This window comes from Anser brachyrhynchus, assembly GCF_964034855.1.
Source record: "Anser brachyrhynchus genome assembly, chromosome: 7".
Taxonomy (NCBI): Eukaryota; Metazoa; Chordata; class Aves; order Anseriformes; family Anatidae; genus Anser; species Anser brachyrhynchus.
Window position 1 is genome coordinate 37,831,306 of NC_137701.1, and position 17,500 is coordinate 37,848,805.

The 17,500-nt window shown below is 40.4% G+C and overlaps 1 protein-coding gene across 50 annotated transcripts in view; it reads right to left on the reverse strand.

Moving 5' to 3' along the window:
* Positions 1–17,500, reverse strand: part of GTDC1 (glycosyltransferase like domain containing 1) — a 182,395-nt gene that overhangs the window by 16,011 nt on the left and 148,884 nt on the right. For all 50 annotated transcript variants that reach the window (XR_013953640.1, XM_080599818.1, XM_080599830.1 and 47 more), the window contains one exon: positions 2,157–2,266. Coding sequence is in view for 49 of the 50 variants with exons in the window: in XM_080599818.1 (XP_080455944.1) it covers positions 2,157–2,266 (110 nt within the window). In the remaining variant the exon portion in view is untranslated. The remainder of the gene's footprint in view (positions 1–2,156; positions 2,267–17,500) is intronic.

The window sequence follows — 17,500 nt, forward strand, 5'->3', positions numbered from 1 at the left end:
TGTTTCAGAGCTGGGGGTGCTGAGGTGAGAATGGGAATGAGGTTTGGGGCAGCCTGTCTCTGCAGGCTGTCCTTATGTGCTAGGGTAAGGACCGAGTGTCACTGCTGCCTGTACAGTGGCTTGGATGTCTGGGCTAGCCACGAAGACAAGCACGCTGCTCTGCTGCTACCGCTATCTAGCCAAATGTCATCGTCCTTAAAAAAAGTATGCTGAAAATGCAGCTTACATCCTAAGAAAGAATACCAGTCACAGAAAACATTATTAAACCCCTACTTGAAAGTGTGCATAAAGATCAGCGATCGGATAGCTAACACGAATTTCGTTCCTAAGGGGTGACTTGGGGCTGCCACTGGGATACTCGCCAGCTTTCACCTCTCCATCACTGGCAGAGACCACACCAGAGCCAATCATCCAAAGCCCTAAATAAGTCTTACCTCTTGACCCCCTTACAGCCTACAAACAAGCTTTAGGATCACTGAAAATGAAATATTTCTTAACTTCCTTCTGGATATTCACTGTGTACTTCTAACTAGCGAGGTACTGAAAAATTGGGTTTTCAAATAAATGAATGATTACCGAATTATGGAATACATTTCTTTTTTTCTTACCAAAGACTGTAAACATGGTACTTGTAATACTGAGCGAATTTGATCCCATAACTGGAGGGAACAGAATTGCTGTGCCAACAATTTATTAAAAAAAAAGTCTGTAAAAAATCTCTTAAATAGATTTTAAGCAAAGCATGTGCAACAGGTTTTATTGGTACTTGTTAGCAATGACCTGCATATGTCATTTGTATGAATATGGCCCTATCAAATGCATGGTGATGAGACACATTTCACCATGTTGCCCTTTATATAGACTCTATTTATACATGAGAATGAATGAATTGACAAGACAAGAGGTGCGGCATATAGATTTGATATACTGGCATAAATTTAGGATGATCTACATTATTCATAAGTACTGAAGCCACAAATGAGATATGTAACAACATCCAAAATGAGTGTCAATAGAATCTGTTCCCGCAGTGCACCATCATATATTCCTATCTGTCACATATTCCTTAGAAATTTCTCCTTCTAAGAAATCTGGTGCACTCAGTCTGGAAAGCAACGTTGCCTTGGGATCTGCGATAAGACCTGCCTTGGAGAACAGGCTTTCAGAAAACTGCCTAAAAAGAAGTGGACGGAAAGCAGGAAGAATTTCCTACTACCAAACGATGACCTTTTTTTCCAATCCAGCTGTACCACAGTTGGGGACTTGAAAGTTATTTGGATCAGATCAATTTCCTGGTGTCTAAAAGCTGGAAAATCAAAACTAAACCAATTGAAAAATCACAGACCAGCAGGCCACAGATACTACGCAACTGACAAGAAAAAAAAAATATTTTCAACTGATTCCAAGTCCAATTTTACAGACTGAGGTGGCAGACAGATACTAGCTTACAATTTGGAAAACATGGATGAGCTAGAACACCAGTTATTCTGGAGTTCACCTGTGGCTAATATCCACTTTCAAAAGGTTTTATTTACTACACGCACACCCACTACAGGATTTGATCGGCCTCTTTATCGCCACAACCTCTCAGACACAAAGCTGCGTCTATCCAGGATAAGCTCTATTTCTTTTTCAATCGCGTAAAACTTTATACTGCGTGGTGGTTGTCAGAAACCAAGAAAAGGAAGGACTGTGCAAAAGAGTGGTAGAAAAATATTAAAGATTAATGACCACTTTCATGCCAGATACAAACCAGAAGCTCTCCACGCAAGTTCTTAACCTTATGTTTGAAAGGGAACTAAGTGTTTTCACCTGCTAAAATCTCAGTCTGGATTTCAGATGAGTGACCGAGACCTGAAAGATTTTATTTCCTATCTGAATCATCCAATCATTCACACCTATTTGTAGACTTACATAAATATAGAAGTGTTATTGAAACACAACTCATAAACACGGTCTTGCGCCGCCGACTAAAATGAAAAATGCTTGCTGTCTCTAATAATTTTAATTTTGTAATATATCAATATTTACTTTCACAACTACGAAGATATTAAACATGTTCTTTTCACTATTGTAGGAAAATACATACATGAAAATTCCTTCTAGAAATATCTATTTTATGGTAACTTTACATTAAAGAAGAAAAAAAAAGGTACCTGGAACGTCAGTGAAACACTCTCCGAGGACGGACACATGAAAAGGTAGTTCTTTCTCTTTCAGTTTCAGCAGCACTTTAAAGAAAGTTTCAGGATCTTTGTCATGTTCCCTTGAAATAAACAGAACTTATCTCAGCATCACTTATGTTTACTTGTGGAATTGTTTTCTGTTTACCAGAACACTATTTATCTTCAGTTCTACTTTGAGGGACTAAAGCTCTTCAGCATAAATTCCCTCTTTATTTATGCAGCATGGTTGAATATTTTCCTCAAGCCAGCACTGGGGTCAAAACTCAGTTTCATCAGATTCTTATATCCCTCCCTGTCCTCAAATGATGTCTTCACTCCTTAAATTGTCAGCTTTTTACTTTACTCCTTAAATTATGAACTTTTTAAAGTGCGAAGGTCTGAATATCACACCCAGCTGAAGGCAAAATCATGATAAAGAAAGGATAAGGTAGAAAAAAAAATTTATTTTTTATCTGTCAAAAGATAGGTATACCATCTCCATTATAGCTTATCCCCCCTCTTTTTCAGGAGCAATACGTTAATCAAAAACTTTTGCTAGACACTTAGGATTTCCAAAACTGGAATTTTATGAATCCATGTACTAATGGAAAGCTTCTGATCTGTTTAGTGCTTTAGATCAAGAAGGAAAGAACCAACACGAAGCTTTTTCTACCTTTAGACTTTTAAGGAGGTAACAGGAAGTTAAAATAGTAAGAAACCTGTATTTATTTACAATTTCAGCTGAAGATAATACTAAAGGTTTGTATAGGTATGACAGTCAATGCCTTGAAACACAAATTTGGTTATTTAAAAAAGGAAAAAACAATTTGCTTGTCTACTGTCTTTACTAGGACAGAATCAATAGTTAAACAGACACCACAAATGATCTAAATCTCCAAAATTTGGTACATTTTATTAAAGATGAGATGAGAGACTTCCCCCACGCAAAGGTGAATATTATATCTTGCATTTAATTATTCTGCTTTAAATTATTGTATTTCAGACAGATGTGCACCATATGTCTTTAAAATATTTTGGGTTTATTTATTATTTAGAAAATTCCACTGTTTTCCTTCCTGTATTAAGGGAAAATCTATAGCTCAGCTGCCCTGGTGTCTTTCCTCACAGACTAATTTTCTAGAATGAATCTGTAGGTTTGTCACACCGCTATATGAAAGATTAATAATTATATCAATCAGGAAATCTGAAGCCAAATGACATCTGCAGCTCTACATGTGTTAATTTCTTATTCAGTCAATATTTTTGGTTTAGGGAATTAAAACAAATTAATCTTATAATTAATGTGACTTTCCTAGGCTGAAAACTCGTCAGGAACTGTGCAGTTCTCAGAATCGGTTGCTTTTTTTTTTTTTTTAAAAAAAGGAAAGCCAGACAATAATTACTTTAAGAAGTTCTGCATCTCCCAGATTTGTTTTGTTCCCAATAATAAAGAGGAATGCAACAGCATAAGCTTCCTAATTTGTTTCACATCTGCGAACCAGGAGTTTTCACGGGGGTTCCAGCAAGCAGGGTGGATAGGAACACTGACTGGGACAGAGAATTTCCTTCAGCTGATAAAAAAATAGTGATAACTGCCCGCCGGTTTGCTTGGGCTGAAATAGCCACCTGTTTCTGGCAGGTAAATTCTGTGTGTTGATGTATTTGCAGCATTTCAGCTCCCTCCAAGTGCTCAGCTGAAAGAGCTGAAGGGGGATTACAACAGATGATTCAGACTTGGCTGGAAGGGAGCGACGACTGGAAACGTGAAAGTTTGCAGGGAGAAAAGCGGTGGTGCTGCGAGTCTGTGTCACGCAGCGCCGTGTTTCCCGCTTGCCTCAGTTTCCCTTTCGGGCAGGTTTTTGGTGGTGATCCTGTCGAGCACACCCTGTACGCGATGCCGAGCTACGCCAAGCCCAGCTTCTCATCCCGAGGTGGAACCCAACATCCACGTACGCAGGGAAGTCAGTCCCGACAGACAGAGCCACGACGCTCGCACAGATCCTTCCAAGCTTTTCACAGCCGCGCTATCGGCTTCGCAGTCACACAAAGTCCTTCCAGAAAAGGATACGCTTTCCTTCCCCCTTTCCAGAAGAGACCAGGGGTCCCAGAGGCAGCCAAGAGTGGAGGATGCTGTTGGAGCCACATTGTCAAGGAGCTGGCAGGAGAACGTGAAGCCTTGCAGCTCAGAGAAGCCACATAAGCTGCACATATTTAGGAAAACTGATAGGAATTGGAAGTTGCAGCTTTGTTTAATAGGTGGGGAAGAACAGAAGGAAAATTTGGCACCCAGAAGGAATGCTGAAAGGGGAAACGTTTCCTCTGCACTGGAGCCTTTCATATGGCTTTTCTGATGTAGGTGATCCTCCTTCCATATCCCCTCTGAAAATATTTTACTTTTATATGATACCCAGAGGTTTTAGGGACACATTTTGTGAATCTCATAGCTTTTCTATTTGGGAGGTCATACCGTCTGAGCTGTCAGTGCCTGCGGCTTTTCCACACCACGGCCATTTTATTTCCAGTCACTTTGTTAAGACCTACAGCAAGCTTCCAGCACGTGCACCTACAGATTGCAATGCATCAACTCACCCGCGAGTTACTAAAGGTGTAGCTGCTCCTGGTAGAAAGGACTAACTAGTACAAGACCAACTCTTCACCGCACCAAAGAGTGCTGCGCTTCTTGGCTGACATGGAGAAAATCATATACGATCCAGTCTGCCTTACTCAGCAACAACTGCTAAACACACCAGATTGTCATAGCAGTGATCGTGGAAAAAGATGAACACAATATGGAATGTCTGTTCTCTAAAGATCTGCTCAAAATGACGTGCACTTTTGGCTGCATCTGTTGCATTTTGGAGCTTTATTAAACAGTATTAATTATATATATGCCCCATTTCCTTAGGAAGAACTGCAAAATTGTATAAAAGGCTGAAATAAAAATACAAAATTTTAAGATATTATGTTTTGGGGAAAATTTAGCTAATTTGATTCTAGGGTCTGGTTTCGCTGTTTAAGTATTTAAAATCCCCTTGTATTTTTACTGGATCTGATATGCATCTGGTACAGGAAAAGTAAGGACTGGGCAGGGTACGAATGCAGTCTAATTTCATCGTAAGAACATGAAAACATCAGAATGACCAAACTCCAGCTGTAAACTGCCACAAAATGGACACGGGCACCATATGCTTCCTCCTTTTACCTAGATTTGCATTGAGAGCATAGCTGTTGGAGATGCTCAATTTCCACATTTAGATACTGCACAGTATATATATATTTACCTAGGATTACTCAAGGCTTTTTTAATTTTTGTGTCCCAAACACGTTTCAAGAGAGGCACTTTAAGCCTCTCTTAAGAACTGGCTGAGGTTTAGCGGGCCGGGTGTGGGAGCACAGCCCACGGTTCCTCCTGCCTTACAGCGACTTCCCCTTGCAATCTGAAACAAAACTTTCCAGACCGTCCACAGGCGACGAACGGGAGGCCTGCAGTATCAGCAGCATCAGTATTGAGCCTCCATTATCTCTGCTTTAGATTTTCTGTTTATAAAATGGGTGTGACAGTATTATTTTTTCACCACAGAAGGATGCTGTCAGGATTAATTGATGACTTGACATCCCTCTTTTCAGCCTAAAATGATTAAAAAAGCAACTACGACGATGCTCCACTACACAGTCAAAAGTTTTCAAAACCCCCTTCTGCTTTTCAGGGATTTTGTGAATTCAGCCTGAGCCCTTGAGCCTTGCCCTTTGCTGGACTTGGAAGAAGAACGCGCACAGACCGGCTCACCTGGAGTTATTCCCTTCTGCAGCAGGGATGCCTACACCCTGACCAGTGATGGAAAAGACGTGGAAAAAAAAATAAAGAAAGAAATAGCAGAATTTGGCCCTTTATATTATTCTGTGCATATTCATCTCTTAAATTTGAGTGAAATTCAGTAAGAGACCCAGATGGTCTTCTGTGACTTAAGCTTAAATTTTTAAGTGTATGTAAACTTATCACACTTGGTGATAATCCCAGTTATTTAGGATTTGGAGAAAGACACATATAGCTATGCAATTAGAAAGTAGAAGAGTTGTGCAGGAGAGACAGAACTTGCTCAAAGGGGTAAAATGAATGCAGTTTATTTTGGTAAAAAAAAAAAAAGTTTAAAAACTATGATTTATGCCAGTTAATCAATAACAAGAAAGTGCTGAGCCAGGGAGAAAGTCTTAATATTTCAGAAAATACTGCATCAAGGATATGTAATGCCTGTGATAACGGCGGTCCTGTTGTGCCATCTCCCAAGGTGTGACATATTCTGAAAGGGTTACAAATAAGCTCAGCTAAAAGCAATATTAAAAAGCTTGATCTTAATCTTCTTAAGACATTTAGCATTTGAGTGGTAGATAATTCAAAATTGTGAGTGCACACAGTCACGTTTCATTTTTTTTTTTACAGTGCCTTAAATCCAAGCAATTCACAACATTTTCTACACAATCCTAAGCAAAGCACCCTGAAAGCCCAGACAGGACAAGCAGCGTTTCCAGCTCACCGAGGAGCACCCTATGGCAAGCACCAGTAAGAAACCAGTGGAAAAAGAGCAGCAGCTCCAGCTGCCCCAGCCTGGGTGCATCTCCTTCTGCCTCCCCATTTCATGAAATCACCTGAATGTCAGACAGACACAGGGGTGGCATTCAGAAACGGCATTACTAACACGGGTACAAATTTTCCCCAAGTTAAACTGGCATTTTATCATTTTTATAGGCTACACACCAACAGCTAAAAGACAAATTCATGGCTACCTGCAATTACTGCCAGAAAATGGCTCACAAAAAATAAAACCACTGTAATAGCGTTCATTATTTATGAAGTTGGGCATCACTTTTGGAGACAGAGGACTGGCAAGCCAGGACACCCACGGAGGAAAAGGGAAGACAAGGGACATCAGTCCCCGTAAGGCTGCAGCAGAGCAGGAGGGTGTGAGGGGCAGGGAAGGAAATCCGGGAGCACAAAATCAATAATTAAGTTTAAGGAAATGAAGTTTCTAAGACCCAGATCTGAAAGTGGATGACAGCCTCACTGCAGCTGGTCTATCTAGTTTTGGGAAGGTGAAAAAGCGAGGACTGAGTTTGGCAGCAAACAGGCCAGACAAGATAGGCAAAAGAACATAAAGAGACAGAACCACGAGAAGAGAAGAAAAATCAAAGAACACAAATGCTCGAGAATTTAAAAACGATGGCATGTCCAAACTCAGGGGAGAAAAAGTACACAGTAAAAAGAAAAAGGAAAAGGTACACGGTTGGGAAAAATGAAAAAATACAGAAGAATCAGACTGATGGAAACAGAAGCTGCAGACAGCACTTGAGAGTGTTATCAGTGGTAGAGAAAAGGGCAGAAAAATATCAGTAAAGATATGAATTAGGAAGCAAAAATAAAACTGCATGGCAATTAAAGGAGGAGAACTGAAGAGGACGAGAAGATAGAGAGGAAAGACACCCAGCAATGTTAGAAGAGAAGCATGGTACAGTGAGGAGGACGGGGAACAAAAGAAACAAGGATGAGGAGGTAGAAAACCTGTAAAAATCTTTGTTATACTTGAAATTTCTGAACCAATGAAAGAGAAGAAAAGCATGGGCAGAAGAAAAACTGGTGCTGAGAGTTGGGCCCCTCCATCGCACGCAGAGCCAGGAGCTGGAAGGTGCCTTTATCCTAGGAACGTTCTTTGTTTGGGTGATAAAAGCAGGAACTTGAGGTTCTGCACTGCTTTGGCTGATACGATACAGACTTGGGGAGGGCGATGAAGGATGCCACAGGCTGATAAGAGGACTCACATGACATCAGCCTCCTGTTGACCCTGTATCTGTCCGAGGCTTTCTCAAGAAATGAGCAGCAGCACATCAATGAATTGTGCAGCCCTTAAATGCACGACACCAAGCTAGAAATCGGGCTCCATTTCACGTCGAACCTCACCCACAGAAAAATACCGGTGATTTTAACACTGCATTGCACTGCTTACTATAGTACACTTTGACATTCTACATTAAATCTGCAACATGTGAACACATTTATTATAATCCCATAATGTTAGACAGTAGCAGTGCCATGGCAAAAAAAAAAAAAAATAAGCATGGCCTTCAACACAGAGAATCGCAGAGTTCTGGGCTTTTCCTGACACTGATTTCACTGATTTCCCACGGGACTGCTCTGCCCAGGTTTCCTCATCTGTAAGATAAGGTTTTAGAGGAGCTTTCATTTACAGGAAAGTGGCGAGGATCGGAGTCAGTAAATACTTCTGGAGGATAATATTCGTCCTAAAGTAAGAGGACTAAAGTTACGAGCCTATTCAACACACCAAATGAAATACATTCAAGTAATTATTTTCACGAAGGGCAGAGGACTTTCCTAAATCAAATGACTTTAATATACATTTTCTATGTTAAGATTAAAAAAAAAAGGGACAGAAAAAATTAAAATTCTAATACCAAATTTCTGGTAACAATGCCTATGATAACTGCAAAAGAGGAAATATTACTGCCAGGAAAGCGCTATTAGACATGAAACAGGGGAAAAAGAAATAACTATGAAAATGCAAACATGAAGGAAAAGTTAATTGCTTTCCATTTATTCAATTTATCACAGTATTTTTCCATCTTTTTACATTTCCAATATGAGGCAGAGGTACAGTGTAAATATGTAGTTAAGTCCAATGAGTTTCCTTCTTCAGCTGATACGCTTACAAAATGTCTGCTGTAATTGTGCCTCTAAACATTGTCTGGCATCATCAGCATTAAAAGTTACCACGATCTCCAATACCCCCTCAGTTAATAGAAAATGGAGTCAGCTAGCAGCAAAGGTTTTTGCCTAAGTGTCACTGAAAAAAGGAGCCTACAGAATAAATCCTAGCCAAATTTGGAGGTCCTACAAGTAGAAGAAAAGGTTCTGATCCTCGCCTGTGCTTGCAAAATACCTGTGCTTGCAAAATACCTGTGCATGCCAAGGAATTCAAAGATGGCAGTATACAGGCAAAGAGCAGCCGAACAGAACCAGCAAAGACAGTGTTTTATTTTCTATTATATCCCATGACGTATTTACAGTGAGGAGTGTGTATTTTACCTTCTGATTTTTTCAAATTGCTGGCCTGAGAAAAATGGGTGGCATTTTCCTTTACGCTGGAAAAGCATTTTCTCCTATCTTGTGTTATCTAGAAGAGATTCATAAAAAAAGAACCTTGGGAGTTTATTGTTTAGATTCTTCTTCCTCTCCCCTCACAATTCATGAAGAAAAAACTCAAAATAAAATATTGTGCATTCTCTAACCAAAGAAACCTCAGGATCAGCATCAGTCATTGAGCCTCCTGCTTATTTCTTAAAAAGAGATTAACCTTTGAAGACAAAGACCGGCGTTTGGTCTCAGTTACTTTGGTGTAAAAATCAATGCGCTTTCATTCTGTTGCCTTTTTTCATTTCTTTTGCTCCAAATTAGTGAACCTAGCTTTTCACAAGCGCAGGATTCAGATGAAAACCATTTCTGTTGAGTTTTTAGTGGAATCCAGTAACCGCTACGGACTACCCCCAAATAGTTTCTTGGAGAAAAAATGTACATGAACTTCCTTTTGTGTTGCAAAAGGTAACATAACAAATGGTTTCCTGTTGTTGGGAGTCATGGTAGGGCAGATAAAATAATCTGAGTGACCCTGACAGCTCTGATAACCACGCACAGCATGTCCTATTGTAATTCAACACGCTATGAAAAATCATGCCATGGTAATAAACGATGGGTATGAATATGATAATAAACGGCTAAGAATTTACTCAGGTGGTTCCTCGGAAGAACTGAAGAATCAAACGTAAATCACTACATAAAAAATACATTACACATATGCCTGACAATGGCAAACCCACTGTACAAGACCGCCTTGATGCTCTGTTCCTCTCTCATTTTCATGGTGAGCTCACATCCCCAAACTACGACTACTTAATACTCCCCCAAATACTCTATCAGGGTCAAAAAGCAAGTCCTGGTAACTGAGCAATACCCTGAGGGGAGTTAGCACAGGTACCTAAAATAACTCGTCCTTTGTGGAATTGTGCAGCTGTCCTCTCCAAGGATGAAGCTCCTAAGCAGGAACTTTCTTGGCACCAAGACCAAGGCCTGAAACTCATTATTCAAAGAGATTAAAACAATTCCAAATCTCACAGCTTTCAGAACAAGGAATGAACTAATTTCATCAAGTTTTTGCACAACTGCAAGCAAGATAAAGCAGAGATTATAGAAGACAAAGGGAGAAAGAAAGGGTGAAAACATGGAGAAGAGGGAAGTGGGGGAGGAAAAGAAGGGAACGAGAGAAGAAAATCAAATAGTTGCAGTGCAGTAAGAAGGAATTAATTAAAAGGAGCTCTGAAGGAAGAAACAGAAGAAACATAATCCCCCATTACTGGTGAAAATAAGGAAGAATATTAGATCACTGGTTTACGAATGATTTGATTTTTGTTTTTCGGAAGGTATTCACATGCTTTGGTGATGGGTACTGCATATTACAAAGGGTGGCATCATCTACTGATTTTGCCTGGGACTTACTACAAAACCCCTTCTGTCCTTGTTTATGATGTTTCCCAGGACTGAAGCTATCTTGGACTGTAGCCTTCCAGAAAAATTCTGCCAAAATTTTTCCAGAACATCCAAAGAACAGGATTTAAAATCCTACCACCCAATGAAACCGCAAAGCACATCTTACATATATTAAATTTCAAAGAAGCCTCTGTTTTAAGTATTCAAGCCTCTTTTTGTTTTAGAGCGAGAACTGAATATTTGAGAGGTTTGATTTTGTGTCAAAGACATGCTCTTTGTTGCCCTTGTGAAGATCTTCCTAAAAATGTAGCCAAGACTCTGCAAAATTTCTTCTGGTGCCTGGTCACTGAGCGGTCCACGTGTCTTGGACACACCTCAGGCCAAAGCCAAGCAAGACCTCTCCTACCTCTCCTACCTCCACAGGTCAGGCTGCTGAAACCCAGGCAGGATCCAGCATCTGTGAAAACAGATCTTGTCTTCACTTCCAATGATTTCTCTGCTGGACTCCGAATAACATTCCTGGAACTTTGCAGAATAAAGAACTGGTTTATATGCATTAAAAATATGAAACTGTGAGAAAATGGGAAAGATTTGGTTAAGAAAAAGACGGTGGTAGAAGAGGGGGGGATGAAGGGGCCAGAAAGTGGTAATAGAAATGTGTGCTGTTCTAGTTTGACTAAAGCCCTCAGAAGTGAACCACAAAAAGCAGTAGGGACAAATAAGACCTGATCAATATGACCAGCTATGCAAAAATAGCATGGCAAAGAAATAGTGAGCTGAGTGAAGACATAAAGGAAAGAGACAAAAAGATGTAACACCAGGTCATTCCATACAGGGAAAAATGTGATAAATTGAGTAAGGAAACCACTGATAGAGACCAAGAGGGCAACACAGTCAGGTTGGACAACAGGGCTTAGGAGCAAACAGAGACCAACTTGGAAGGGAGGGTGACTGAAACTTCTGGACAGAGAAAAGCTGGGAAACCGGGGGAGAGAAAAACAAGATGCAAATTTGCTGTACAAGCAGAATATAAAGGAGGACATGCCCATGGAGCTGAGCCAGGGAAAGAGGAAAGGAAGAGGTTTGAAGGATAAACAGCAAGATAGGTCTGGGAGAATGGGGCAGAAAAAGATTGCTTTGATGGAAATAGGAGGGAGAGTTCAAGCCCCCTTCCTCCAGAGCCATGAAAGGGCTCCTCAGTTCTACCAGTTCACATGCATTTCTGCTAACCAATCTGTTTCACAGTTGCCCAGAGAAGAAAGACACCATAAAATGAATCTCCTATCATGGAAAAGGGGAGAGACAAGCTTACTGGAGCTTTTATGGCAAACTGTGATACACTGACTCTAAACTTAAATAATCTTATATCTTCCAGTCTTACCTTAACTCAAAATCAGTTTTTCAGCCCCGGTTGAAACATTTGTTCTAAGAGTCTTCAGAGGACAGCGCTGATGTGGCAGTCCTACGAGTGTCTGGGCAGTACAAAGGGAATGAAGAAGGAAGGTTTCTACCTGCGGTATTTAAGCAGAATCTTCAAGTTATTTCCCTTTTTTTCCTGATACGTAAAAATCCCTTCTCCCTCACCGTCACACCTTCACGTTTGAGCAGCGTGACACGCTATGCAGCAAGGGCTTCCTTCACATTGCTCTGCAGACCTCTTCGCACCACGCTCCTGCCCGTGAGGCGCAGCAGCGTCGGCAGGAGATCACCTCCGGTGGGTCACACTCAGCACCGTGCCCGCCGGCCACCTTGGGGTTTTTCAGTACATTATTGCTATGCTAAGCGAGTGAAGATGGCTTTGGAAATAGAAACACACGGCTGTGGGGTACTTCGGAGTGCCAATACATCCCCCGTAGCAGAAAACCACTCAAAGGGCTTGAGTTTTGCTTCCGTTGCAGATAACAGTGCTCTTACAACCTCTTACTGCTCCTGCTATGTGCACCCCAGGTAAGATGTTGCTTTAACCATGACTTTACAGGAGCGGAAAAAGGATTTACACCAAATTTATCTACACATAATGAGGAGCAGAATTGGGCCACAGAGCTTAAACAGAGAAAAGAAAGTACAGTTCTTAGTAAAAGTGAAAGAACTAAATTTATTTGGGGAAGCAGTAAGTAAAAAAAAAAAAAGTTTTATTTTAATATGATTATTTTTCAGCCTATTAAGTTCTCCAATATCAGAATGAAGCCTGCTAAAAGTTCGTAAATAAAGGCTTTCAGGAGAGCTTTATTAAATCACTTATGACTTATCAAGTTAAAACTCCCACTCAGATATCTTAATAAAACTTTCAGAGAATATATTTAATTTTACTGGAAACCAGCAGCCCATTACTAACTACAGGAGTGACTGTGCACTACACCACTGAACAGCCTTCTGTAAATAGAATATTTACCAACAACTTGGATTTAGTTCTCTAAAGTTTCGGTTTCTGAAGGTCAAATAACTATGTAACTGCTTAATAAAGAAGCAAAGAAGTACCTCTAAATATCTCCAAGCTCTGATGGGCTTATATTCTGCTCCTTAGGTGAGGTATTAGCAAAGCTTATTTATTTTCATTTCCAAGGCTTTTATTTGCTCATTCCCTTGTGGTAAAGCTGATTTCCATGATGATTCCCTTCTTAATTTTAATACCCTTTTTACTCATCATATAGACATAAGAATTTTCCATAAAATAATGAAACCCTTCCAAAGGAAATGAAGACAACTAGGAGAAGAAAGTAAACTACAGCTTACTTTTTTTTTTCCAATTAATTGATCCACTGTCATATGCATATATGAAAGATTTTTTTTTTAATGAAAGGAAAATAAGGTTAATTAACATAAAACCCCTCACTCCTTGAGATGTTGAATTTTGTATTTTATCCATGCTGCCTTAAGTGCCTTGATTTCCCAGTAATGACCTAGTTCTCCTAATGAGTAACATTAACCCCTGGCTGTAGCTGTCCAGGACTTAATTGTCAACTGGAGCTGAAATAGGAGAGTTTGCCGATCAGCAGGTATGTGGTATATTAACTCATGTCATTTCAGACCCTAATAAATAAATCTGTTGCTAAGGCAACAGGAACATCAGCTGTATCACTTTTTTTTTCTTTATTTTTTCCCCCCTTTTAAAAGGAAACTGCCTTTCACACCGAGCTTTTAAAAAAGGAAATTAACTACATGTAACCGTAATTAGAAGAAACATCGTTTCTCATCTCAGAAACATATCTACATTAATGAAAAAAGGCTTTCAAAAAGAGGACTGCTTTCTACTGTGACCAGGGTAACTGAAATTATTTCCCTCAACTGAGGGAATGCAATTTGAAGTACACATCTGAGTGAGAACAGATCACAAAATATTTTTGCTCTTTGTGTTTCCGAGATAGTTCCCCTCTCCTTTATTACACTGCTGATACCAAATGAGCAAAATGCTTCAACTATTAATCAGCAGCCTGGGCAATTGAAAACAGATGAGAAAAAATACCACTCAAAACCTAACACCTTCACTACCCTCTGTGTATCTTCTAGTATGATTGGCAGAAATGCAATCTTTTGGAAAGATAAAAAATACTCCACTTCCAGCTCATCAGACTTATCAGCTAATGAAAATTTAAGTACATGATTTAAACATAGATGTCATTGCTCCTCACCATCCCATGGCGACAGTTACCTGAAACTTGAATGGGAAAAGCAAGAAGAAGCTGGGCAACACAAATGCACTTCAGAAGGTACCTGCGATTTGGTGCATCGCACTGCGAAAGCTTGTTATTCACTTTCTGCCTCAGTTTCTCCACCTGCAAGATCAGATCCTGAGTACTCTGATACTATATAACAGGTTTGAAGTTTTACAGAAAGACCAAGGTTATACAAGTGCAAGTAGTACAAGGAGTCGTACTTGATGATCCCTTCCAACTCAGGATATTCTATGATTCTATGAAATATTTTGGTTTTCTCTAATACTTGGGAAGGAATATCTTGGTGCTCCACACCTCTGGGGCCAGTGCATTCCTGAGGTCTCTCGGTGCCTCACTGGTGAATGTCACAGTGCTCACTTAATTCCTGCCACTTTGCCACGGCTTGAAATGTTTGTTACAGACTAAAAGTTTCACAGTTGGTAGGTTCATGTTTAGCATGTGTCTGCCCGACAGTTCTTCTGAAACCCCAGCGATCCACATCTCAACAGAGACTGGTCAGGAAGGGAACTGAAAAGAAGTCCATAAGGCCACTAATGCTCTTGGAATACTTGCTACAGACTCTGCTCATGCTTTAAACGTAACAAACTGCTCCTCAAAATTATATCTGGCTTTTAAGCTGAAGGTTACAGAGGTACCTACAGAGGCATCTTTTCTCCTGTTATCAAAATTAGAGATGCCTTCTCCTCTGGACTATCAACTTATGGCCCTTTGAAAAACCATTTTAAAAGACAGAAGAAATAATGCTGTGATGTTCACTATAGGAGGAGAATTTTCACATTTGAGAGGTCTTTACGCTCAAAATTTCTGCACGCTTTCAAAAACAATGATTAAGGAACAGTGCATCTTCCACTGGAAGGGTTCGATATCCCAAATCCACGGCTGTTGGAAGAAGTTTCAAGCTCAGATTTCAGCACTGAATGAACAACTAAAGAAGAACACATACGTCCAAACTCCCCTTCCAGTTAACATTTAAATCTGAACTTCCTGGAGTATTTCATCAACTTTCTTGTTTGCTGCTCAAAAGAAACTAATACCTGCTCTCAAACATAACCCGAGCTTGCATGAAAATGAAGTTGGACTATTTTCTTTTTGCTTTAGGTGGTCAAGAAGTCAGCTTCTACTTAATCAGATCTCTCTACATACACTTTCATGGCAATGTTTCATTCACCATTTGTCATCTATACTGCACCCTTGGTGAACACGGTTTGCTTTGGGAGTATTAGATAACTTCTCTTACACACTGCTAAAAAGTATCCATTTTAAAACTGTTATTTTACATCCTATGGGCTTTTTATCGTATCTGGTACCTTTTAGTTAAGGCTGTATAAACACTTGCATTTTAAGCCTTTGTTTTCAGTCTGTCTTATCTATCCACCACTTTCACCTTTTTGGATTAAATTTGCCAGAATCAGTTGCTTTTCAAAGATGAGGTTTCCCTCTAGGAACTCACTCCCCATTCAGCACAAATCTAAGCCAACTTCTCTGCTACTTGCCAGTACAAGGAGGCAGAAAAACACCAGCCAGCTGAGACTTCCCTGAAATGCAGGATTTTGCAGGTGACATGAGCTGGCACGATACCTCCACCTTCTCTGGAAAACATTTAATTTCTGCCTTCCTTGCATGATGTTGCATGTGTAGCGACCTGGAAAGGAAAAGCAGGACCATGGTCCTTTCTTCTACATGCTCTCTGCAGGCTGTTTACAACGTTGAGGATGCCTGTTGAGACCAAAAGTACTAATGGATACTCAAAGGGGATTTCTAGGTGGACCACTTATTCTTCTATCTTTTGCTGCCTTTCTACACCTGAATCTTGATGGGATAAACTTTGCTCCAAAATATTCTGCAATGTGAGAGAAATATTTGTGCATAGATCCACTGTGTATTAAAGAAACTATCAAAGAGACTGTTTTCTCAGAAGTCTCTATATTAAATACTTCTGAGTTCTGAATTCCTGTTAGAGCTAAGCACCCTAACTACACAAGTTCAGTATCACACTGCTGAGACGAAGAGTCACAAGGTGCTACTATTAAGAAAACGCCTTTGTAGGCTCCTCTCCTTTGCAGTTTGCAGAGGACTTGTGCTCAGCTCACTGATGAACAGCTGTCACTCCCTGAAGGCAGCGAATTGGCTGTGCTACCAGAGACGTGTCCTCTCCGAGGACTTGTTCCTGAGCAAAGGAGACCAGGTCCTGGCGATGGGCAGCCACACGCTAGTGCAGCGATGGGTACACGGTGAGCACAAAACAAGCTTTTCTCCATGGACTCATTTCTTCAGCTCTTTGACTTTAGTGATGCTCTACATTCAAAACAGGCAGCAGGGCACAGCGCTATCTCTGGGCACACCGTTTTCCCTTAGACCAGAAATCTGCAGATAATTTTTTGCAATCTAGATTTTTTTCTTCTGAATTTCCTCATCGTGACTTCCACTGTAGTTCCTCGCACTCCTGTATCTCCTTCCCCACGCTCTTGTCGCACACAGTTACGTACGATGCTAGATAATGGGCTTATCTGATCTTTCACGTGAATTGATAAGGGCTATTTGTTTGTGTGCGTGTGTAAATTCTTGCCAATTCTGTGTGTGATCTTTTATCACACCCATGCAATTAGGGGAAGAAGAATTGATTTCTGACAACTTTCTGCTATCGAGCCTTTAACTGCTGAGATGATACAGCACACACAGGGAAGAAAGAAAAAAGATGAGGCCCTTGAATTAAAGGAAAAACTGCAGGTCTTCTCCATGAAAGAAAGGACTAAAGGCCCCAGAATCCTATAGTAATAAAATGAATACGTGTCGTCTGCATGATGTGGCTATGGTTTGGGGTACAGTGGGTTTGCAACTTTGCACATCCACTGTCACACTCGGATGCCAAAAGAGAGGAAGAACAAACTGGCACAGCCCCAGTTACAGCGAAAGCTTTGGCAGGTGCCCGTGGCCTTGCTGGGGGGCAGCAAGAAGGAATAATTTACGCACATAAATGCTCGTGTATATATTTTGTGGGGAGAGAGGATTGTGCCACACCAGTCACCGTCATCTCCTTCATACACTCGTTGTTCACCGAATGCATAGTTTATTATCTCGGAAAGAAAACCTGTGGGATAGTATAGGGTTCTGAT